Here is a 23456-nt window from a genome sequence, read left to right on the forward strand (position 1 = left end):
CCCGCGCCTGCCACTTTGTGGAGGTGACACGTTAGCGTAGGATCTCAGTGTCTAATACTGCAGAACTCCACTAAATTCGCTCGCTCTAGTCAAGGTGGCCGATGTCGGTATCGAAGCTTGAATATGGATGTGTACTAATAAGAAGATATACGATAAGAAAGTGGTCAATGGTAGCGAGAAATGCATACATAAGAGAGGCTGTGCCTCCCTGCTATCCAGAACTTACTCCTTAAGTCAATTTTCACTGTCCGAGAAGTCGCCGTTAAGATGGGCACGTCGTTTGAAACAACGCAGGTTGCTCCAGTTGCCGAGCATAGTCCTGAGTCCAGCTACAGTAAGAAGAAACCATCAATTGTAAGTTTATCGATTGCAAATCTCTCGAAGTTCGCGTGGACTAATGCACTATTCCAGTCTGTAGTTCAAGCCGATGACATACCAACAGAGCGATTTGAGCAGTAGGTTATCAAATTATGATCCGCTTGCAATTCGTAAGAACTTGTTACTAATAACATCATAGCAAGCTCAGTGTTACCGAGGATGACTTTTTTCAAGCCCAGGCAGCTGCCAAGGAGTTGGATCTTGAAAAAACCCGCGCCGTATGCTACATAATCACTGTTTTGAAGCTATTCTGAGCTGAATCTCCATCACAGATCATGGTCAATGTCCTTAAGATGCACGGGAATGATCCCAATTTCCCGCTGGCCATAATTGAGAAAATTAGAGAATTTCTTGGCAACGATGATATCCTCAACAACCCTGAGAAACATATGGAAATCATCCAAGAAATGAAGACCGAGGCGGCTCTGATCACCAACAACAGCCCCTATGCAGAGGTCCGTGCGGTTGTTGACAACACTGATGATCCGAATATGCTTTCGTCCACGATCCGTGTTTGGGTCATCGGCCTCACATTCGTTATCATCCTTGCTACCACCAACCAAATGTTTAGTATTCGGCAACCAAGCATCAGTGTGACTTCAAATGTCGCCCAATTGGTGTCTTATCCTCTCGGCAAGGCGGCTGAGGCTTGGCTTCCTGACGTCGGTTTCACGCTCTTTGGTATCCGACACAGCTTAAACCCTGGGAAATTCACCAGGAAGGAGCATATGTTAATCACAATCATGGCGAACGTTAGTTGGCAGACTCCCTACACGGAACTCATAATCTGGACTCAAGTTCTCCCTCAGTTCTTCAACCAATCCTACGCTAGAGGCTTTGGATACCAGATCTTGATCACCTTCGGAACGAATTTCTTGGGCTATTCTATTGCTGGTGCCTGCAGAAGATTTCTTGTCTATCCATCTTAGTATGAGCCGCAGCCCTTTCACTACAGGAACATCCGCTTACCTTCCAAATAGCTGCGTGTGGCCCTCATCTCTCGTCACTATTGCGTTAAACTCCGCGTTTCACAGAGAAAAGAACGAAGCAGTTCCAAGTCCGTTCAGAAGAATGTTGACTATATCTCGTATGAAATTCTTCGTGTTGTCTTTCCTGGCGATGTTCGTTTGGTTTTGGTTCCCAAAGTAAGCGAGCCTCGGCTATTCCTTGGCGCGCCCCAAGTTTGTGCAATTACTGACTGCGGATCATCAAGTTACCTCTTCAAAGCACTGAGTGTTTTCAACTGGATCTCATGTAAGTAGATATCATGAGATTAGGTGGAAGTCCTGAAGAGCTGCGGTACTAATTTGCTTTTGCCAGGGATTGCCCCAACTCACAAGACCTTGAACGCCATCACCGGCAGTAACAATGGACTGGGTTTTAACCCCTGGCCGTCCTTCGACTGGAACCCTCTTCTCTTCGATAACCAAGATCCATTCATGGTACCATTTTTCAACACCCTCAACAAATTTGCAGGCCAGATCATGTCTGGCTCCGCCATGTACGTGAAGCCTATCATCCAAATAAATTTCATGCCTCACTTTCCATCGCTGCCTCACTTTCCATCGCTGTCGACAAAATGATCACTGATAGTCTAGTGTTTTACAGCATCTACGTCTACTTTACAAATAAATGGTACACCAGTTATATTCCAATCAATACTAACAGAGTCTGGGATAACACGGGAAAACGATACAACGTCTCGAAGACTATTGATGCGAAAGGTATCTTCGACCCCGTCAAGTACCAAGCCTATTCTCCGGCTTATCTTGGCGCCTCCAACCTCATGGTTTATCTGTTCTACTTCGCAGTCTATTCGTCGGCCATCTCGTACTGCGCTTTGTACCATCGATTTGAAATCAAGATGGGATTCCGCAACTTGTTCAACAGCTTCAGGAAGGACAGGAAGGAAAACAAAGATCAATACGAGGATATCCACAACAAACTCATGTCTGCGTATCCAGAAGGTTGGTTTTTCGCCTCGATGGTGTCGACATTCTTGATTGCTAACCAGCTATAGTATCGGAGTTGTGGTACCTATGTTGTCTGCTGTTCGCCATCTCCCTCTCAATCGCAGGGATCGTAGGATATCATACCTACACTACTGTGGGTGTTGTGTTTTTTGGTATTGGGCTTTGTTTACTTTTCGTTGTTCCTCTGGGCATCGTCGCCGCCATGACTGGAATAGAAGTGACACTCAACGTCTTGGCTGAATTCATCGGTGGTTCGATAGTGGCTGGAAACGCCCTCGCAATGAATTGTAGGTGATGGTAGCACCCACAGACCTCCTCAAAACCCCCGGATGTCCCCAGGACTGTGTGCTGACTTCAACTATTAGTCTTCAAGTCCTACGGATACGTCACATGTGCCCACGCAATCCGGTTCTCCAACGACCTGAAGCTAGCTCACTACGTCAAGATCCCCCCTCGTCACACTTTCTGCGCCCAAAGTACGTGTTCTCCCGCCCTGTCCAAAGGCTTAGATTACCTTAGAGTCTTATAGAGCATATCAAGACTCCTCACCCTTATCCATAATGACGGTACTGACCCTAAGTCTCGCCATAGTGGTTGCGACTTTCATATCGACATTCATTTGCATCGGAGTTCTCAACTTCCAAATCAGTGAGATCCCAGACGTCTGTGAGCCTGACCAGAAGAACCGTTTCACCTGCCCAGGCCCCAACAAATTTTTCACTGCATCAATCCTATGGGGTACTCTCGGACCCCAGAAGATGTTTGGCAAAAACGGACAGTACTGTGCTCTACTTATGGGGTTCCCCATCGGCCTGGTGCTTCCGGTGATCGTGTACTATGCCCAGAAGAAGTTTCCTAGGCAGGAGTGGTTGAGACAGGTCCACCCCGTTGTAATGATGTACGGATCACTCGCTTACGCCCCGTACAACCTATCCAACGTCTGGCCGGCTGTCCCGCTGGGCTGGTTCTCTATGGTATGGCTGAAGAAGAGATATCTGGGTTTCTGGTCCAAGGTATGTTTTCAACTTGACGGATCTACCGCAAGATTTCCTTCTCACACTTTCTAGTACAACTACATCCTCTCGGCGTCTTGGTCATCCGCCATTGCCATTGCGGCTGTCATCATTTTCTTCGCCCTCCAGTTGTCTGACAGGGAGATTGTGTGGTGGGGTAACACGGTGAGTAGGCAAGGATGTGAGGGTAAACCTTGCACTCGCTTTACACTCGATAAGGGTGAACACTTTGGTCCAGGTGTTGGACAGTTCACTTAGAGAACTGCGGCGTTCACCGTGCCGTTGTTGGAGAAGGGAATAACTACAGATCCTCGAGCTTGCGTTCTGGTTTGGTTCTGGCTTGGCTCTCTGGTATAATCTGTAATGAAACCAGACTTTTCGCAACACCGCCTGATGCGTACCCGGGAGCACTTGATCTTGTTGACTCGCTTAGGCTTTCACCAAGCCGGGATGCGTGACGCTTCGGAGTCGACCCAGCTACACACTACAGCTGCTCTCTGCGGCACGGGAAAATCTGCAACGAAGTCTGGGAGGAGCTGCAGAACAACGACGCGTGTCTGCGAACGCGAAGAAAGCCGTGGGCTTCGCAACGCAGGCCTTCGAGGCTCTCCTCAGCCGGGCGCTCCCCGTGCTCATGAATGCAAATGTCAGGAGACCGACGAATATTACCGGCAACCTGACGCCAGGTCTACGCTGGAGAGGGATCTTTGAGAAGAGCGTCATGTTTAGCGGCGCTGGGAGCGGGTGAGAGGGCTTGCCTGAATGAATTGAGTGAGTTCACGCTTAAGCAGGAGGGTGAGAGATCTTCGCTTGATGTTTTGAATTCGGAGTTGAGATTTCTTTGGTGTATTCGCGTTTTGAAGTCTGGAATAGATGGTTCTACACCACTGCATTTTGGGTCCTTCATTTTTCGGTAGTTTAGGTCTGTATACAGACATGGGAGTAGAAGTGGATGAGTCCGACACTACAGAATTTACTATGTTCCAAGATCAGGTTGGCCATGGAAGTACCGCTATCAACTCCCCACCCTCTCATAGTGATATATAGGTCAAGTCGACATTATCTGTCCTCCAGAAGCAGACAGTTGTGGCTTGAGACGAAAGTCCCAAGTTGGACCTTCATCAACATTAGAGAAACGGTCGCCCAAAGTCGGAATAGAATAAAGGAATCAGACAATCTCACCTGGGCTGCTATAGCTGTTCATTTTCTCTCCAAACGCTTGCCTGGTGAGCTGAGGGAGCATCAAAAAAATAAAGAAACTACTTCAAACAACCTTTACTTACTGATCTTAATCTCAAACCCAGCTTGCAAGCCCGCCTGAGCCCTTTTAACTCCAATTAACCTAACCTAACCGAAAATCCCGAAGCCAAGTTCCCCTCTAGCAGCAAAGAATAAGTACGTATAAAGCGAGTACACCGAGGAAGCTCTTGACTGCAATAAGTAGATATCCATTATTCAATATCGCCAGTCTGCTCCGTCCTCAGCAAACATCTACATAACAGCAGCCACGGAAGAAAAACTCTACCAACCTACGTGTTCGATTACCTGAATAATTCCATGTTGCCTGGTCAGCAACCAAGCACATGCTCGCTTCCCGAACTCGACCAACGATAATCACAAGACGAAGGAGAAAACACGTAGTGGTGGTACACTGACTTCTTGACACGGCATACTCGACAACTATCATACATGACGCGAAGTCTTACGAGATATATGCGCACAATCTAACCTCGCTTCGATAGTATCGTGAGAGACCAAATGCGAGACGAGACAGAAATCATTCAATCCTCTTTTTGCCCTCCTCTGCGTTTGTGAAGCGCGCCGTGCTTAGTCCTCGCTCGTGTCTAGCGACGAGAGCCCCGATGAGTTTGTCCTTGCGTGCGTTGGTGATAGCTTCGTTGTAGCCTTCTGTTGCCCATGGTCTAGGGTTGAGCTTGGGCCAGTTTACCTAAAAATTATTAGCTTCTTATCTTGGGCTGGCTGGCGGCAGAGCGACTTACGTAAAGCATCCCGTGGCTGTAGATGAAGTTCAAACACCATCCTGCAACTACGAACCAGAACACGACGAAGATCCGGACAGGCAGAACAGCAGCGTCAGGGAGACGGGGTGAAAAGGTACCGACGCAAACAAAAAAGATGGCGAAAGCCAGGATGTAAGGAATCGATTGAATAAGAAGTGGTCGTTGATCGGCAAAAACGGGTGTGGAGGAGGAGTTAGGAAGGTAGTTGCCTAGGAAGAGATCGAAAGCATCTTGCTTGGGACCATCACTAAAGTTGTTTTTGATGTATCTCGTGATGGAATTTCGGAGGTCTTGGAGAGCACCGGCTTTAGTTCTCTGTCCGGTACGAGTGAAATCAGTCTTCAGAGCACCGGTTCCTGAGTACGATCTCGATACAATGTCGGCGTTGTCTGCCCAAAGCTTTCGGAAAAGAATCTCGAACTCGGGATCGGAGGTGAAGGTGTCGCCGCGGGAGAGGACGCCCAGATCTGTGAGTTGGCGGTTGAGAGTGTAACGAGCCAGCATGCTTTGGACGACGTTGGTACGATCAAGGCAATCCATGCAGTTGGTACGCACGACGCTGGTTTGGTGATTTCGGACTTCGAGACGACCTTCTAGATCAGCTGGCATGTCAACACCACGGAAGTATTGCTGCTTTTCTAGCGATTCGTGGAGGCGATCCAGAAGAATCTGTGCTCGGTGCCATTGCAGGCCCTTTGTTTCATTGTGAAAATCAAAGTAGACGTAGTGCAGCCGGTCCATCTCTGATCGTCGGCCAGATGGTTCAACAACATGGAACTTCTCATCAGAAAGCTCGTCTTGCTGAGTTCGTTCGGCTGGCGAGGAAACAAGGAGCTTGACCATCTGCTCATATGCCTCCTTGACTCGCATCTCTCGTCCCTTTTGATTGACCAGGTTGACTAAGTAGTTGTCACCATACAGGCGGATCTGTTCCTCGAAATGTAACCTAGCAGACTTGACTGCCGTCTCCACACCTCGGATCTGGAGCTTGGGGGTGTAGTGCAAAGTATTGACCTCAGCCCAGTACACTGGAACGCTTCCTCTGGTCTGGACGTAGGACATGATCTGCACTTCCTTTCCTCCTGTGCCCCCAACCTTGCCATTCTGCATACCGTTACCGCCAGCAAAACCGCCAAGGCCGCTCATACTATCATTCAAGATGATGATCTGCTCCGTCTCGTTGAAATTCGACACATGGCCCTGTTCATCGATTCCCCTCGAGAAGTATCTTGTGCCTGCGCGGTGACGTGACCGCCGAGTAATCAGGACCATTGTCAAGGGAGTTGACTTGACGCTTGTGGAAGCAATCTCAAGCATGCCGAACATGACGGGAAGTATATATGCATCAACACCAGGCTGCTGGCCAGTTTGGTTGCGAGTCCCCGAGGAGCGGAAGTCGATCAAATCAGATTGGATAAACTTGTTCCAGAAGAAACGATCATCGGCTCGTTTCCAGAGAGGGGCAGAATGGTCTATTTGGGACTGTCGCTGGAAGGTGTTTGTGATATCAAAGGAGTAGGAGAAGTACATAGGGCTGGACTTGATGAATGTCTTCAGTAGGCCCAGGTAGTTATCCTCCTCTGGATCATGGAGCGGTCGCTCACGCAAAGGGAGGAATTCCGTGGCAACGACTTTGTAGATCATATGTCCTTTCACTCTGCCCATGGGTTGCGCCTTTGTAATCACAATAATATACTTGTCTGAAGAGCAGTCAGTCCTAGTCTCCTGCCAGCCTTGTAGAATGTGTATAGCATCGTACCCAGTCGCAACTTGATCGTCCCTAGGATACCAGCAATACTCGAAACACGTTTCCCTCCGAGGAGCCCCCCATCATTCAGACGTAGATCTCCTGTCGGACGGTCGACTACCAACGATGGCGCGGAAGGGGTAGAGGGTGAGGTAAAGGCGTAATGCGAGGCGGAGGCATGTACGTTGATGTCCCGGAAGGGTAAGGTAGCCATCATTTGATTGCCCGCCCTGCTTTGTCTGCGAGAATATTTTAGCAGCTACAAGGACGTTGCATGCGAGAGCTAAAGTCGAAGTTAAAGTCGATCTGGTTCGTGGATTTGCGTTGAATGTTGGGATTCGGATTGAGTGCTAATAAAGCTTCCTCTATAGCTGTCTTCAGCTCGAACGTGAAGCCTCGCAGACTAGACAAGGCGATGTGGTGGGGGGGAGTTTAGCGGAACCTGGGAGATATGATAGCTGCACACTGGCCACCATAGCAGGACAAGGATCTAGTTAAGGATAGGTATAAATGCATGTTCAGAAATACAGAAGTTCACAAATTTGATTTGGATACGATAGATAACTGTAAGTGAGATAAAACATTCATTCGTTATGCCACCGGTGTCAAAAAGGCTGACGATTGTTGCAAATCGTATCTCAATACTGATATGCCCGCGTATTTTATATTCCGCCTGCATCAAGCTATGCTCCGTAAACTGGAGATACTGCTCAGAAGATACTAGGATATAGAGATATGAGTATGCTTGCTTATATCTGATCCTAAATTTATAAATACCATCTTCCAACAATAAACAACACTGTAGGGAGCCGTATCGTATCAATATCAGAGGTGGGCTTAGCCGCTGGGAGTCACGTGGGGCAGCTACCACCACTGATTACGATTGCGGCGACCTGACCCTGCTCTGCTCTCACTCCAGTCGAGTCGAAACATCGTCACACATCAAACCGAGCTCTCTCTGCCGTATCAAATCCAACCAACCTTGAAAGTCTCCGCACTCACAACTTCAAACGTCCTCGACTTACAACTCCGAACCTCGAACGAAAGACGTCCCTCTCTATCCCGAACCCGTCAGCTGACCTCAACATGGCTGCTCGAGGCCCAACAGGCACCCGTGGTGGTAACAACAACCGCTTTGCGCAGTTCAAGCTGGTGTTACTGGGTGGGTAATCCGTCTTTGCAAGATCAGATCAGATCAGATTAGACACCCTTACTAACCATCATCACAGGAGAGTCTGCGGTCGGAAAGGTGCGTCTAAGTCTAAATATCTGCTGGGTACTCGGTGTTGATGTCGATACTAACGTCTTAGTAGAGTTCCCTCGTGCTCCGGTTCGTCAAGGTAAGCTCGCCATGTCGCACGCTTGCGGGCCATACCTAACGATGCTTAGGATCAATTTGATGACTTTAGAGAGTCCACAATCGGCGCCGCCTTTCTGACACAAACGATATCGCTCGATGACAATACAACCGTCAAGTTTGAGATCTGGGATACGGCTGGGCAGGAGAGATACAAGTCGCTTGCACCTATGTATTACCGAAACGCGAACTGTGCGGTTGTGGTCTACGATATTACACAAGCTGTAAGTACTGCTAGGTTGCTGGCATATGGCACAGGTGTATACTGACACGCTGTGGTAAAGTCTTCTCTGGATAAGGCAAAGCAGTGGGTGAAAGAACTCCAAAGGCAGGCGAACGAGAACATCATCATTGCCCTGGCTGGAAACAAGCTTGATTTAGTTACTGCCCAACCCGACAAGCGGGCGATCACCACAGCAGATGCCGAGGCGTATGCAAAAGAGGCCGGACTGCTGTTCTTTGAGACATCCGCCAAGACATCAGAGAATGTTCGAGAACTATTCACGTCGATCGCAAAGAAGCTGCCGTTAGATCAAGCTGGGCCACGGAATCCGAGATCGGGTGGACGCGGAGGGGTGGAGCTGAGACCAGAGAACCCATCAACACAGGGACAAGGCCCATGTGCTTGTTAGAGGAGGAGAGAAAGAGGGAGGAGAGCAGTGGGAGTTGTGAGGGGCAAGCATGCGGTCCAGGAGTATGGGTCAAATTTTCATCTTCCAAGGGTTTCTTTAAACGGTCAACAAGATCACCTTCATGGTCCGCTTCGAACGAAGTTGCCGGCTTGTGATCGGGTATCATGGAAGCGGTCGGTCACTTTGAGCCCTTACGAGAGCTTCCTTAATACCTTCATGTGTCTTAGTTTCTCTTTGCAGGGTTGGTTTGCGCAGGATTTGTCCCGCACGGCGCGAGGGTCTTTATTAAATCGTTATGCAGCATTTTGGGTGTACGATATACAATAGAATACATCCAATGGCATTATGGAAATGGACGCGCCCTAAGTTTCACTTTTGACATTGTCTAAACCTCGTATTTTGTATTTTTTCCATGATGTCGTCTAACGACAAGTACACCGGCATTTGCTTTCTTGCACTCGTAGCCTCGCTGATCCCCTCCCGAGAGGATTTACAGTCGCATCATTGGCTTGGCAGGAAGCTCGTCCCAACCCCAAAATATCCCAACCAGCTTCACTCCAACTACCTATACAACAGCAACATCTCACTGTCGCTCAACGCAGCTCGTCATGCTGCGCGCTTCTCTTCGGTCGTCCACGGCCTTGGGCTACAACTCCAGTGTAGCTAACGCCGGACGTCAATGGCACGCGATACAGACAACTCGGGTCGTCTCGGGAAGTGTGGTGAGAGCTCCCCGTGGTGGAATACCCTGAATTGAAGCTTGAATTCGCTCTGACCATGTTATATATGAAAAGAGAGGATATGCCGATATCACAAAACCTAGCATCTCCGACTCCAGACCCATAGTCCTCCCTGGATCTGCCAGCGACGCAACCAGTGAACCACCTCCTCCCGGACCTGTTCCACCCACCCTTTATGACCACAAGACTACATCAGATACTCCCGTTGGAAGCTCGATTGCTCCTCCAGGTGTGGAGGTGAACGATACAGCGCTACCGGCGCAGGCTCCTCCCCCTCCCTTTCCCCCTCCAGCCCCGAAGCCCAAGCGCAAATTCTTCCGGAAGTTCTTCACCTCAGTGTTCCTGCTGGGAACCCTTGGTTTCGCCGGAGGAGTGTACTACAGCAGAGTCAACGACAATTTCCACGACTTCTTCACCGAGTTTGTTCCCTTTGGAGAGGATGCCGTGCTATATTTCGAGGAGAGGGAATTCCGCAAGCGTTTCCCGAAGATTGCGGGCCGAGACACGCTTCCTAGAGAGACTGGCCAGACTGTTAAGATTCCAAGTCAGAGTGGGGTATCGTGGAAGCTTCATGAGGAGACCAAGCCTGCTGCTGGGAGACACGCCGATGCGACCAAACCGGATACATCTAAGCCCAAGGAAGCTCTACAGCAACCTGTGGAGACAAAGCTAGAGGAGAAGGTGAAGGCTGTGGAGACTTCTAAGAAGGAGGCAGCTCCACCGGCTCCGGCCCCCGCCGCTAAATCGCCAGAATCGCAATCTCCAGCTAAACCAGGACACCCCGTTAAGGCTGCTGCATCTTCCAAATCCCCAGAAGCAGTTCCTTTTACACCTCCAGAGGTTGACCAACCTTCCAAGTTCCCACCGGAACTTACAAGAATCGACCCCTTGAATATAAGAGATGCAAATGAGCCGCTTGTTCAGGACCTGGTCAAGATCATCAATGATATCATCACAGTTGTGAACGCGGATAACACAAACAGCAAGTTCTCCAGTACAATTGGTAAAGCCAAGAAAGAGCTCTCTAAGGTGGGAGCTAAGATAAATGCATTGAAAGCTGCGGCTGAGAAGGATGCCCAGGCCAAGATCCGTGCTGAGAAGGCCGACTTTGACCGGGCTGCCAAAGAGCTGATCCGAAGAGTCGAGGCTGAGATGCAACACCAGCAATCAGAATGGCAAGAGGAGTACCAGACCGAGCGTCAGAAGATTCATGAGAGCTACGAACGAAAGCTTAAGGCCGAGGTCCAAGCCGCTCACGAAGTCAACGAGCAGCGCTTACGCAATAGTCTTCTAGAGCAAGCAATCGAGCTGAAGAAAAAGTTCACTCAGGATCTCCAGCAACGCGTGGAGGAGGAACGCAATGGACGTCTCGGCAAGCTGTCCGACCTCACTAAGACCGTCGGCGAGCTCGAGAAGCTCACCACGGACTGGAACTCCGTTGTCGACACGAACCTGAAGACACAACACCTCCACGTGGCCGTGGAAGCCGTCCGCGCAAATCTTGAGAAGAGCCAGGTGCCCCGACCATTCATCAAGGAACTCGCAGCCCTCAAGGAAATCGCCTCCGACGACGCGGTTGTCAACGCAGCAATCGCATCCATCAACCCGATTGCCTACCAAAAGGGCATCCCATCTTCCGCCCAGCTCATCGACCGTTTCCGCCGGGTGGCTAGTGAGGTTCGCAAGGCATCTCTGCTTCCCACTGATGCGGGTGTTGCTAGTCACGCCTCTAGCTACGTGTTGAGCAAGCTATTATTCAAGAAGAAGGGTCTAGCTACGGGTGATGACGTCGAGAGTATCCTGACAAGAACGGAGACGTTCTTGGAGGAAGGCGACTTGGATGGAGCTGCTAGGGAGATGAACGGGCTGCAGGGGTGGGCGAAGACGTTGAGCAGGGATTGGCTTGGGGAGGTGAGGAAGGTGCTGGAGGTGCAGCAGGCCCTAGATGTGAGTTTCCCTCGCGAAAAAAACCACACCTTCGAGGGCCAATTGATGGGTCGAATGGCAGAATGGGGTACATCAGGCTAATCATTTTACAGGTAATCGCTACCGAAGCTAGACTGCAGAGCTTGAGGGTCGAATAGGTCGATAAAACGATACAGCTTTCCTTTGTGCATGCGTCAATACCCGGCGAGGGGTAGGGGCGAAAAAAAGAAGCAAAAGCGGTAGTCTACCGATAGTCTAGTCTAGACTAGCCAGTAGCCGCTAGACTCACCTATTTACTACCTGTACGAGGTGCGATACAAAAAAAACAGAAATTGTACTTTATATCCATCTATATTCGCTCATTCTCTATGTTGTCTAATGGTAATCAATACCCTCCTCCACTTGTCCCAAGTGAACACAAATCGAGCCTCGAATTGCTACCCAATTTTCCACACTCCATACCAAACGCACCACGTTCTCAGAGCGGGGAGAGATACACCTCTTCTAATCTACAGCTCCCCCTCCTTCCCAAGCCGCTATAATCCACATCAGCCACGAAAGCTTGTGATTCAGCGAGTCGAGCTGCACATCCTAATCATCGAGCAAATAATGACGATATTTAGCTTATCTTTGTTATGCTTCGAGTTCTCGCTCGGTAAGGATTGTCTTTAGGCGTGAAGCCTGCGACAGCTGCTAAGCTAAGAAAGAAAAAAAGATATATATCTTCATCTCGTTATCGCGATGATGATGGTGGAGAAAAGGAAAAGTAAACAAGAGAAAGCTTGAGCACGAACGTCGAGGGTCGAGCACGATATGGAGATGCTCTCGTATAGAGTATGGCGTGCTACCTCGGTGCGCTGGCTTACACAAAGAGTTGATACCGGCTTTTCTTTGGTGAGATTGACGATAGGATTTATTCAAACGACGGCATACATTGGATGAGAATGGGGTACTGGTACAGATTATCTGATCGGCTATTTCGAACTACAGCTATGAGTTTTCGTCCTCGGATGCCCATGCCGGTGATCCCAGTGATAGTCTCATATGAAAATGAAAAGCTTGAGTCACTTGAGGCCAAAGTCTATTTTATTAGGTGGACTTCGGTCTGGACTTCACTTCCCTTGAAATTGTTGTATCCAATATACATATATACATATCATCAAGGAAGCCTAGCTGCCTCTCGCCGTAAATAAAGAAGAGCAGGCGAGGTGATGTCATTATGCCAAAGGATCAAAGAGAAGCAGACCCATCCGAATCCTTCTCGGTATCAACAGAGATCTTGATAGAACAGATATCTCTATCATCTCACGCTGGGTCCAGCGCCAGGCACAAGTCAACATCGCCAAAGCCCAGCGACGTCGACGCAGGTCATCAGGATGAAGAGCCGCTCTTGGCTTCAGAGCCGAGGAGTGTGATTGCTATCACCAGTCTGCTCATGATCGGTACACGCCTTCTATCTCTATCTCTGAAGAGATTGATCGTAAGTTTTCCGGGGCGCAAAACCCCCCCCAAAAAAGCAGCAGCCTGTTTCTGAAGCGGAGGAGGAAAAGTAGTATCGATACTTCCTTCAGAAGCCGGGCTAGTCCGTTGTGGAAAGCGAGGATCATATCCATCCGCCGCACATGACAGACAACCAGTCCCTTCTTCGGTGGAATACTACTAGCGCACTGCCCTCTCCTCTCTTACTCATTTGCGTACTTCACTTCTTCTTCTTCTTGTTGTCGTCATCGTACCGCTCTCGCCCCCGCGCCTCCAGCTCACGAATGAGCTCCCCGTCCTTCGCATCCGCAGACGCGAGCGAAAGCGCACCTCTGCTCGCCAATCCTCCGGGGGCGTGACGCTCTTGTTGATCGCGGCTGCGGCTGCGGTGGGCGTTACTACTGACCACGGGAGCTCCATGTTGCTAGTAGGCCGGAGAGAGAGGGAGAGAGAGGAATTCTCAAGAAAAGCAGGAGAGCGACATTCACAGAAAAGAAAGAGATCGCCTTTTTCTCCGGCGGTGCAAAGAGTATCAGGTTGGGTAATAGGTTATACCTATTTTGCTCTTTGCTCTCTGCTCTCTGCTCTCTGCTCCCTGCTTCTTCCTTCAAAACTTCAATATTACAACCTAGAGCCCAGCAGAAGATACCCTCACTGAAGTCTCAAACCCATCAACATGGACACTACCCAGTTGATCTTACTAGCTTCACTTGATACTCATCAAATCACTCAACACTCAAAAAGTCTGCCCGGTCATCGTCTGGAAGGGAAACAGAAACCCAATTATAACAAACAAGCAGGGGTCCGTTGCTTAGAGCTCAAAAAGACAGGCACTACGGAAAGAGCAGTTTGAGATCGAACGTGGGAAAAGGAGGGGGTGGATGTAAATAAACGCACTATTTTCATCACCGGAAACTGAACTGGAGATACTGTACATATATAGTCACGGGACTCGGCGTTCTCAAGGCAGCAACGCCACTAGCGGCCTTTGCTTTCTTTTCTCCCTGTAACTAGCTAGAGCTCTCTCTCGGCGTGTGTGGGTGAATAGCCTTCCTTCAATAGAATTTGACAATACTACCCATTACGGGAGGCAACCAGAATTCCCAGCACGGGAAGCTGTGCAAGCCGGCGCTTGGTGTGTCATATCAGCATGAACCGATCTGGGTTTAAAGAAGCTCTCTCTCTTCGTTACGGTAAGACGAGAATTCACCTTCTGAAAAAGAATTCACAAATCAATCATGGCGCCAGCCCCAGTCACCGATGACTACTACTTGATTCTAGAGGTGAAGCCAACTGCGACCTTGGAGGAGATTACAAAATCATACAAGCGCCTAGCACTTCAGTGTCATCCCGACCGAAGCAAAGAGTCCAATGCAACGGCGGCTTTCCAACTAGTAAGTACTGGGAGATGTCCGTAATACGGACTCGGCGTAGATTCTGGATCAACAGGCTAACGTTTCTGGGCCTCGGAGCTAGGAGAGGCGTACGAGACGCTCAAAGATGAGAATAAGAGACGGGCCTACGATTCACTCTATCATCGGATCAAAGCCACCAGGCCAAACCCAGCACAGAGTCGTCGAAAATCGAAGTCCACGCCCAAGCCAGAAACTCCGACAGCCATGCCCCCGAGACAATCTGATGAGGCCATGGACTTGGCAGAAATGGCCGCAACCCGCAAGAACAAGGAACAACGACTTGCCAAATGGAAGGTGGAGCGGAAGCGATGCGATGATGGTATCTCCGAGCTCACTAGGGATATAAACAAGCTTAAGACTGCACTGAAGGAGTATGAAGCAAAGAAAAAGGCAGACCGAGCAGGAGATGCGGCTATTGCTAGCTGGCCAACATGGCTACTGTCTGCATTTCGAAAGAAACGAGTTGAGAGCGCGGAAGAGCAGAAGAGAAAGACCTATGACCGTCTGAACAGATACCACGGCGCGAATATGAAGCTGTGGAATCTGGGAGTCAAGCAGGATCGTCTGAAAGACTGGGAGAGGCAGCTATCACGTAGTAGAGCAGCTTTCGACGCAGGCAACGCCATGGACGACGGTGCGATACGATTCATCGAATCCCGCATGCGTGACCGACGCGCGAGGGAGCAGCAAGAGCGGATGCTGGCGAAGCAGAGAGCCCACGACGAAGCTCTGCGAGAAGAGCGTAGGAATCGGGACAAGGCGCAGGCCGAGGCGCAGGCGAGGGCTCGAGCTGAGTGGGCGACACGAGCAGCCGCGGCGAGGAAGCAAGCGGAGAGGGCGAGGTCTCCGACCCAGAATGGTGAAGAGCCGAGTCCATCGAAGCCATCCGCCGCTCGCCCGAGGGCTACCTGCAGCCACGACGGTTGGTGGTTGCGGGTGGACGGCGATGGGAGTTGGGACCGGCTGGCATGCGAGGAGTGTTCGGCAACGTACAGCTACCTCCTCCAATGTCCGGGTTGCAAGATCAAGGCTTGTGCGACGTGTCAGCAGGATTTGAGGCCGGTGAGGAGTTGGGGTGGAGGGCGACGGCCGCACGGCGAGCGTCCTGGTCATACGAAGGCGACGACATCACCACCAGAGCAGCACTTCAGCCACAACTATGACTAGAGCGCATCTATCAGTGGGAGGTGTTCGAGATGAGAGCAGGTTGGGGTTGGGGTTGGGGTTGGGGTTGGCGATGGCGATGGCGATGGCGATGGCGATGGGGTTCTGGTGTTGTCGGGACCAGAATTCGTGCGCGCGTCTTTGGCGAGAAAATCTTTCCCGAGGTCACGGGTGCGATTGAGCAGCGTGGTCGCTGCATTTGCATTTGCTTTACACTGGTCACGAAAACCCTCAACGCCCAGGGATTCAATACTATAAAGCATTAGACTGCCAAAGACTTGACATGGCGAGTAGCGATAACATTGGTTTTTTGAAAAAAAGAAGAAAAAAAGACATCCCCAAACTTGCAACTGAATGTGAATGTGATCGTGATTATCGCATCCTAACAAACGTGACTCGCCGCTCTCCTCCACCCGGCCACCCACCGATGCAATCAATTATTTATATACCAGCCAATACAGCAAAGCATTCCGCAAATGAGTTCCCCAAAGTGGATAGCAGCGAACACCCTCGCTCCCTTCCCCAAACTTCCATCTCCCCTCCAAACCCTCCTCTGCAAAAGGCAGAGGGAGCAGTCCTCCCTCTGTCCAACCACAAACTATTCTCTTTTTCTTGCCCTCCCCCTTCCATCCCAACCAATCACACACACACACATACCGGTACACACCCCTCTCTTCCCTCCCTCATGAAACCCCCCACCTTCAACATATACCCCCTCTCCCGTTTTCGCCCCTATGCAACATAGCACAACACAACACCATCAGAAGACGGCGATTTGGCGGAGTGGTTAACGCGGTAGACTTGAAATCTACTTCCTTCGGGAGCGTAGGTTCAAATCCTGCAGTCGTCGGCCGACCGTTGATGGTGCAACCTGTGAGGTGCAAATCTTCTCTTGGAGTGGGCTTTTTTGTTCCCCCCATCTCCTCACTTGGGAGGGGTATCTGCCTCGGTTTGGTGAATGCGTGCTTCTTATTTTATCTATCTATCTATCTATCTATCTATCTATCTATCTATTCATATATATATCTATTCATATATCTATCTATCTATACATCTACTTAGTTAGTTAGTTATTTATTTATTTATCTATCATTTTATTTATTTATTTATTTATTTATTTATTTATTTATTTATTTATTTATCTATTTATTTATTTATTTATTTATTTATTTATTTATTTATTTATTTATTTATTTATTTATTTATTTATTTATTTATTTATTTGCATCATTATCATTATTATTATTTGTTATTTGTTATTATCATTATTATTATTGTTATTATTATCATTATCATTATCATTATTGTTATTATTATTATTATCATTATCATTATCATCATTATTATTATTATTATCATCACTAATATTATCATCATCATCATCATCACTATCATCATCATTAGAATTATTATTATTATCATCATCATCATCATTATCATCATTATTATTAATATCATCTTCATTATCATCATTAATATCATCACCAATATTAATATCACCATCATTAATACCATCATTCTTATTATTATTATATTATTATTCTTATTATTATGATTTTCAAGCAATCAATCAATCATTCAATCAAGCAATCAAGCAAGCAAGCAAGCATCTCTCCCCACCATACGCGCGTGACGAGAGCGATAACCTGGTTTCCTTCTTTTCTCTTAGTCTTCTTTCTCTGCATAGGACCTAGCGAAGAGTCACACCCTCACAACGCACCAGTCACAACACAACTTTTGGAGCTCTTCCCTGACTAAAGTTGGCGAAGAGGAGGGGGTGGGTGAGCTGAACGAAGAGGTTTCACGAAGCGAGCTCGGGCTCAAAGCTCAAGGCTCACATGCATGCACTTTGAGAGGGAGGTAGATATGGATATGAGCGTGTATTGGATGTGGGTCTATTACATTAAGTCTCAAAATCGCATCTCCAGTTATGGGTTTCCTTCCATCCGTCTATCCTTCTATCTGTAACAGGTGCTGGATTAACTTTGGCGTCAATATCAAAATCAGATGCAAATCTCCGTCTTCATATCCTCTCCTTCTGCTTCTTGATTGGCTTCACATGTCGCCGATAACTATCCTGTCGTATCCATCCATCCCCCCAGTCGATCGAGATGTCGCAAATCGCTCGGGCTGATGATATGATGACGACGACGATGGTAGTGTGGCTGCGCGGTGCCCGTGGTCAAGACCAGCTTGAACCGGCGCGGCAGCCGCGTGGTGGGAATCCATGATTCATTCCCAATGCCATGCCATGTCAGGACTGGGGAACATGTATGCATGCGTGTGTGTGTGTGTGTGTGTGTGTGTGTGTGTGTGTGTAAGGATTCTTCGATACCACTCGCTGTGCGATGCTGTGCCGCGGGCAGTTCAATTCCGCGCAAACGGGTAAATCGAAGTGATCAGCGTGTTGATCTGAGCTGGGCTGGGCTGAGCAGATGTGGCTGAGCTGGGCTCAATTGGGTGACGCGTGTCTCTCGTAGGGGTGCGGTATGGGGCATCATGATGCGCCGCTGCAGTCGTTTCGTATGGATATTGCGCGAGTGTTGAATTGCGCGACGAGTCGCGAGAGGGTGTGCATTGGATGGACGGATAGTTAGATGGATGGCGTCGCGAACGAGGCCGCACGGTGGGGGTGATATATCGCATTCTCGGTCTGTCGGTCGGTCGGCCGGTCGGCCGGTCGGATATGCATGTCAGCGCCGCAGCTGGATCATGATCCGTACGCGGGAGAGTGGACCCGCTCGATGGCGGCCGAGGAGATGTGCCCGCTGGTAGGGGAGGGATCGGGTCGTATCGTGTGGTCTCGGGTGATATCCAAGGGATTGGTAGGTTGATTGAATCGCTCGCGTCGAGTCGGGTTGGCTCAATCGCGAATCGAGGGAGAGAGAGAGAGCGCGCGCAGCTTCTCGCTCTCTACTTCGGCAGCGGTGGGAGAGGACGGGAAGGTGGTGGCCCGGGGCACGGAGGGAGTTGAGAGGGACGGTGGGCAGGCATGGTGAGGGTGGTGGTGGTGGTGGTGGTGGTAGAGGTTATGGTGGTTGAGGTTGAAGTTGAGCTTGAGCTTGAGGTTGTTGATGGATCGATCGAGAGGGAGGCAGATTATATCAGTCGGTCAGAAGGATAGATGACAAGTGAGATGGATGATTAAAGATGTGATAGTGTGAAATGCTGATCGATGCGCTGCTCTGTTTCTTTCTTCGGGAACTGTCTGATCTATTTCTCTCTTCCCGTCTAGAGAGCGGCCCGGGTCTCTCCTTATATGTATCCCATCCAGAGACCAGAGACCAGAGACCGACCTGCTACCCAGCTCCTGCCCAGCTCCTGCCCACCCACCTACTACTACCACCCAAATCCCATCACCGGGGGAGAGAGAAATGATCCTGCACGCCTTACGGACCCCTGCCTCGCCAGCAGGGGTGCTCTGTTTGTCTCTTCAGCCCTTCATCTTTCTCCCTTCTAGGTATCTATTTTTTATTTTTTTCTTCTCTCTTTCCATTAATTTCATGTAGGCCCGAGTTTTTCGGAGTATATTTCCAGCCTAAACTAAAACGCCATCGAACCCCCGAGCCAAAAAATCCGCATCGTGAAACACCGATAGCGTGGATCCCCTGCCGCGCGTGCGGGACGGTGCGTGCGCTCTGCGGTTGCCCCTGCGTCGTCCGGGCAATTCGCAAAGAAAGTGGCAGAGGTTAAACCGGAAGGGGGCATAAAGGGAGAAAAGTCATGGGATCTATTATTAGCAGTCGGTCCGGGGAGGTGAGATGAGACCCCATTCATGGTCCATGATCCATGATCCAGGAGCCAGGAGCCAGCCCGGCTGGCAGAAAACGTCGGGCTGAAAAAAAAAAGGGGGCATGGGCAGGGGTGGAGGTGGGAGGTAGGGGTAGGGGTAGGGGTAGGGGTAGGGGTAGGGGTAGGGGTAGGGGTAGGGGTAGGGGTGGGATAAGTCAGGGCAGGGACGGGGACCAGGTATGGGTGGACTGTAATGCCCTGCCTGTTCTGTCTGACTTCATCTCGTCTTGTCTTGTCTTGTCTTGCCTGGTTCTGACTTGTTCTACTGTCCAGAGTAGGCAGTAGTCGTACAGTAGTAAGTACTACAATACCTACTACCAGTAGCATCTGCCCTGCCCTGGTTGGGAAAGGAAGGAGGTGTATTTTGGTTCGGAGATCAGTCTGACAGGTTTGAGAAGTAAGATGATACCGGCCGACCACCGGCCCGCCAGCCAGTCCTGGTAATGCTCTACTACGTACATCGTCGTAGTCGTACGTACTACCGGTGCATAGATCGCCATCTACGACTACGACTACGACTACGACGACTACTACCACTACCACTACCACTACCACTACCACTACCACTACCACTACCACTACCACTACCACTACCACTACTCCTCCTACCGGTACTCCTCCTCCTCCTCCTCCTCCTACATATCCACCCACAGCTGCTACTAAATTCATCCTTCATCTGGACTATTGAAATCTAAACACCCGTCCGCTCCTACGGTTCGCATGGCCCCGCAGGACCTACTACTAGATATCATGCTACGATACCTACGACTGGTACTACTTCTATACTTGTCGATTCTCGCCTTCAATACTGTACAGTAAAAAACCGCCGCGCCCACCCGCTCGGTCTTGTTACATCATCCCGCAGACGGGACTATTAATGGGCATCGCTTACTACTACTTATAACGACGACTACGATTAGCACGGTAGTACTGTAGTACAGTCCTGATCCCGACCTAGTCCTAGTCGTAGGTACGGTAGTACCTACTCCTAGGTACTAATAGTATTATCAGTCTCGGCTGTATAGGGTGTTCGTACCGTAGTGTAGTCTTGGCAGAGGGTGGAATCGAGATTCGCGATCGCTGACACCTCCTCTCTCCATCCTGCAGCCGAGTAGGTCCTGCGCCGGAATTCCAACGACCATCAGATAAATATGACTAAGTACGAGTTGATCAGAACAGAATAGAATGCCACTGGACAAGGGATACCCGTCGAGTCGAACGTGTAGATCATATTCCTCCTTCCTTCCTTGATTGCTCACCTTCTGTACAGAGTATCTCGTTCATACTCCCAAGTCCGTAGGGCTTGGACCCGTCCGTGTTGGGACGTACCAAGTACTGTACTACTACTACTTACTACGTACGCTCCCTTTCCTACGCCAACCCGCTCACTCGCTTACAGAGTAGAGTATATCGTGCTTTGACACCAACACCGACATGGACGTTGACGTTGACATTGACATCTGCTCAACCCTCTCCATCGCTCGGGAACCCTCCTTCGCGTAACTACCACCAGCACCGCATAGCATCGCACGATCCACCCTATCAGAACTGATTGTACTCGTACCACGTCCACTGTCCTCGTACCCCATTGCTGCAGATCCAGGGGCTCCGCCTCGCTTTCGCTACGTGAAACGACCATCCATTGGTGTACCGGTAAGGTACCTCCAGCAGTATACAGGATAGTAAACGTCAGCTGAAGTCTGAATACCATGACATCAGGATACATACAGTCTACAAGCCCTGTCTCTGACCGAGAATCTCTGATCAGATCAACCACGCGGTGCATGTCTCTCTCTTTCCGTACGGGACACGCTTTTCGACCGTATCGAAAACCTGTTCGTACGTATCCTCAGACGAGCTTCTTGGAGAGCATGTTTCATATCATATACATATTTCCTACCTCACAACCCAATTCCATTGCATTCATCCACCTCTATCCCACTCAAATCACCGCAATCCCACTAGATGGAAAATGGGAAATCACTTGGATGATTTTTTTTTTGTCTAAAAAAAACCCCCCTTGGAAAGAAGCCTCCTCTGGCAGATTCCATACCTAGAAGCATCTTGCCTGCCCGCCTGCCCGCCTGCGTAGGTACCTGTTTTACAAAGTATTTGCATCTGTAACCCGCCCTTGGATTCGAACAGGAGAGCGGTAAAATTAACAAAATGAACAAAATGAACGAAATTGATAATGGTAATGCTAGTTGCGACATCCATACGTGTATATAGTATCGGCTGTGTATACAGGCCATGTCTGCCGTTTCATACACTTTCGTCCCTCGTTTCGTCTCGTCTCGTTTCAACCGCGTCTCGTCTCACCTCGGCCTGGGTATCTGTCTGTACTGTATTGTAGGAAGGAGGTATCTCATCTCATCTCATCTCGTCAGATCTCATCTCGTCAGATCTCTCATCTCGTCTCGTCAGATCTAATTATAGGGTAGGTTCCTTCCGCTGCTCTGCTCTCTGCTCTGCTCTCTGCTACCGGTACTGCAGACAGACAGGTGGGTTGTAGGCCAAGCGTTGGATTTTTCTCCATCCACCGGTGCATGGGACGTGATAATAACAGTAACAATAAATCATAAATATTTCTTATCATTCTTATTTTTACGATGATCATTCTTTCTATTATCACTGTTTTTATTATTGTTGTTTTTATTATTATTGTTTTTATTATTATTATTATTATTATTATTATTATTGTTGTTTTTATTATTGTTATTATTATTCTTATTCTTATTATTATTTTTATTATTATTTTTATTATTATCATTTTTATTATTATCACCACTACTATTATTACTCTGGCAACGGGACATACAAATCTACGGTACATATACCGGTACATATATACATAACATCTACCGGTACCTACCTATACACACACCCATCTCCAATCCTTCCGCATATCCATTTGCCTTCCTATCTCTCCCATCCCCATCCCCATCTCGAAATCCTTACAACTGACTCCCCCACAATCACAACTCCACACCTCCCCAACTCCACAAATCTCACCCTCTCACTACGGTACCGGTATTTCATCACAGCCCCGACCGAACAGTTAGTGCACCACCTACCTACCTACCTACCTAGTAATACCTCCTTTACCTCCCTCTTCCAGCCCCCATAGGTACCGGTAGGTACTACTAGGTAATCCCCCTCGGAAAAAGAAAACCACCTAAAAAAAAATCTGCAAAGGATCACCCAAATCAGTGAAATCAAACCAATAAAATCAATCGGGCCGGGCGGCGCTTTTTTTTTTTTTTTTCTCCCCCTTTCCCTTACTTCCCCTTCTTATTTCTTCCTCTTATTTCCTCCCCTTATTCCCCTTTCTTATTTCTTCCTCTTATTTCTTCCTCTTATTTCCCCTTCTTATTTCTTCCTCTCCTTATTTCCTCTCCTATTTCCCCTTCTTATTTCCCCCCCTCGATCTATCCCTTCCCTCCAATCAATCAATCAATCATATGTACCTATGCACTCCTCACGCCGTCGCCTCTTGCGGCTCGGCCGCAATTAATCTTCTTTCCCCGTAAAGGATAACTCGACGTGAACCTTCCTCTATCTCTTGCCCCCCCTTTTTTTTATTTTTGAATTTTCAATTTTTTTTATTTTTTCTCCTTCTTTTTTTATTTTCATTTCAATTTTTTTTTACCGCGTAAAATAGTAGAAAAAGTTTAAATATTTCAGAAAAAAAAAAAAAAAAAAAAAAAAAGATAAGTTGGGATCGGGGATCGGGGATCGAGGATCGGGGATTGAGGAATTGGGGAATGAGGAGGAGGTAGACTAGGTAGACTAGGTCGACTAGGTGGTATTACTAATTAG

General features: G+C 48.8%; 5 protein-coding genes across 5 annotated transcripts; 4 read left to right on the top strand and 1 right to left on the bottom strand.

Annotated features, from left to right (window-relative positions):
• Positions 1 to 267: 267 nt before the first annotated feature.
• Positions 268 to 4112, top strand: L3040_005393 (uncharacterized protein; the record flags this gene model as incomplete). Its single annotated transcript, XM_007292577.1, has 13 exons — positions 268 to 354; positions 412 to 455; positions 518 to 596; positions 651 to 1306; positions 1359 to 1523; positions 1592 to 1632; positions 1699 to 1879; positions 1987 to 2345; positions 2399 to 2638; positions 2717 to 2827; positions 2943 to 3364; positions 3419 to 3529; positions 3798 to 4112. The coding sequence occupies 13 exons, from the start codon at positions 268 to 270 to the stop codon at positions 4110 to 4112; spliced, it is 2811 nt and encodes a 936-aa protein (XP_007292639.1).
• A 1029-nt stretch (positions 4113 to 5141) lies between these two features.
• On the bottom strand, positions 5142 to 7346 carry L3040_005394 (uncharacterized protein; the record flags this gene model as incomplete). Its single annotated transcript, XM_007292578.2, has 3 exons — positions 5142 to 5312; positions 5365 to 7085; positions 7145 to 7346. 3 exons carry the CDS (start codon positions 7344 to 7346, stop codon positions 5142 to 5144), a joined length of 2094 nt encoding a protein of 697 aa, XP_007292640.2.
• Positions 7347 to 8218: 872 nt separating this feature from the next.
• On the top strand, positions 8219 to 9121 carry L3040_005395 (uncharacterized protein; the record flags this gene model as incomplete). The annotated part of the gene is made up of 5 exons (XM_007292579.1): positions 8219 to 8294; positions 8362 to 8381; positions 8446 to 8472; positions 8522 to 8713; positions 8774 to 9121. The coding sequence occupies 5 exons, from the start codon at positions 8219 to 8221 to the stop codon at positions 9119 to 9121; spliced, it is 663 nt and encodes a 220-aa protein (XP_007292641.1).
• A 608-nt stretch (positions 9122 to 9729) lies between these two features.
• Positions 9730 to 11945, top strand: L3040_005396 (uncharacterized protein; the record flags this gene model as incomplete). Its single annotated transcript, XM_066157360.1, has 4 exons — positions 9730 to 9843; positions 9916 to 10890; positions 10942 to 11808; positions 11901 to 11945. 4 exons carry the CDS (start codon positions 9730 to 9732, stop codon positions 11943 to 11945), a joined length of 2001 nt encoding a protein of 666 aa, XP_066011663.1.
• Positions 11946 to 14504: 2559 nt separating this feature from the next.
• On the top strand, positions 14505 to 15848 carry L3040_005397 (uncharacterized protein; the record flags this gene model as incomplete). Its single annotated transcript, XM_007292582.1, has 2 exons — positions 14505 to 14660; positions 14739 to 15848. The coding sequence occupies 2 exons, from the start codon at positions 14505 to 14507 to the stop codon at positions 15846 to 15848; spliced, it is 1266 nt and encodes a 421-aa protein (XP_007292644.1).
• Between the last annotated feature and the right edge of the window lie 7608 nt (positions 15849 to 23456).

Source organism: Drepanopeziza brunnea, assembly GCF_022702325.1.
Source record: "Drepanopeziza brunnea f. sp. 'multigermtubi' strain 214-2 chromosome Unknown ctg8, whole genome shotgun sequence".
Lineage (NCBI taxonomy): Eukaryota > Fungi > Ascomycota > Leotiomycetes > Helotiales > Drepanopezizaceae > Drepanopeziza > Drepanopeziza brunnea.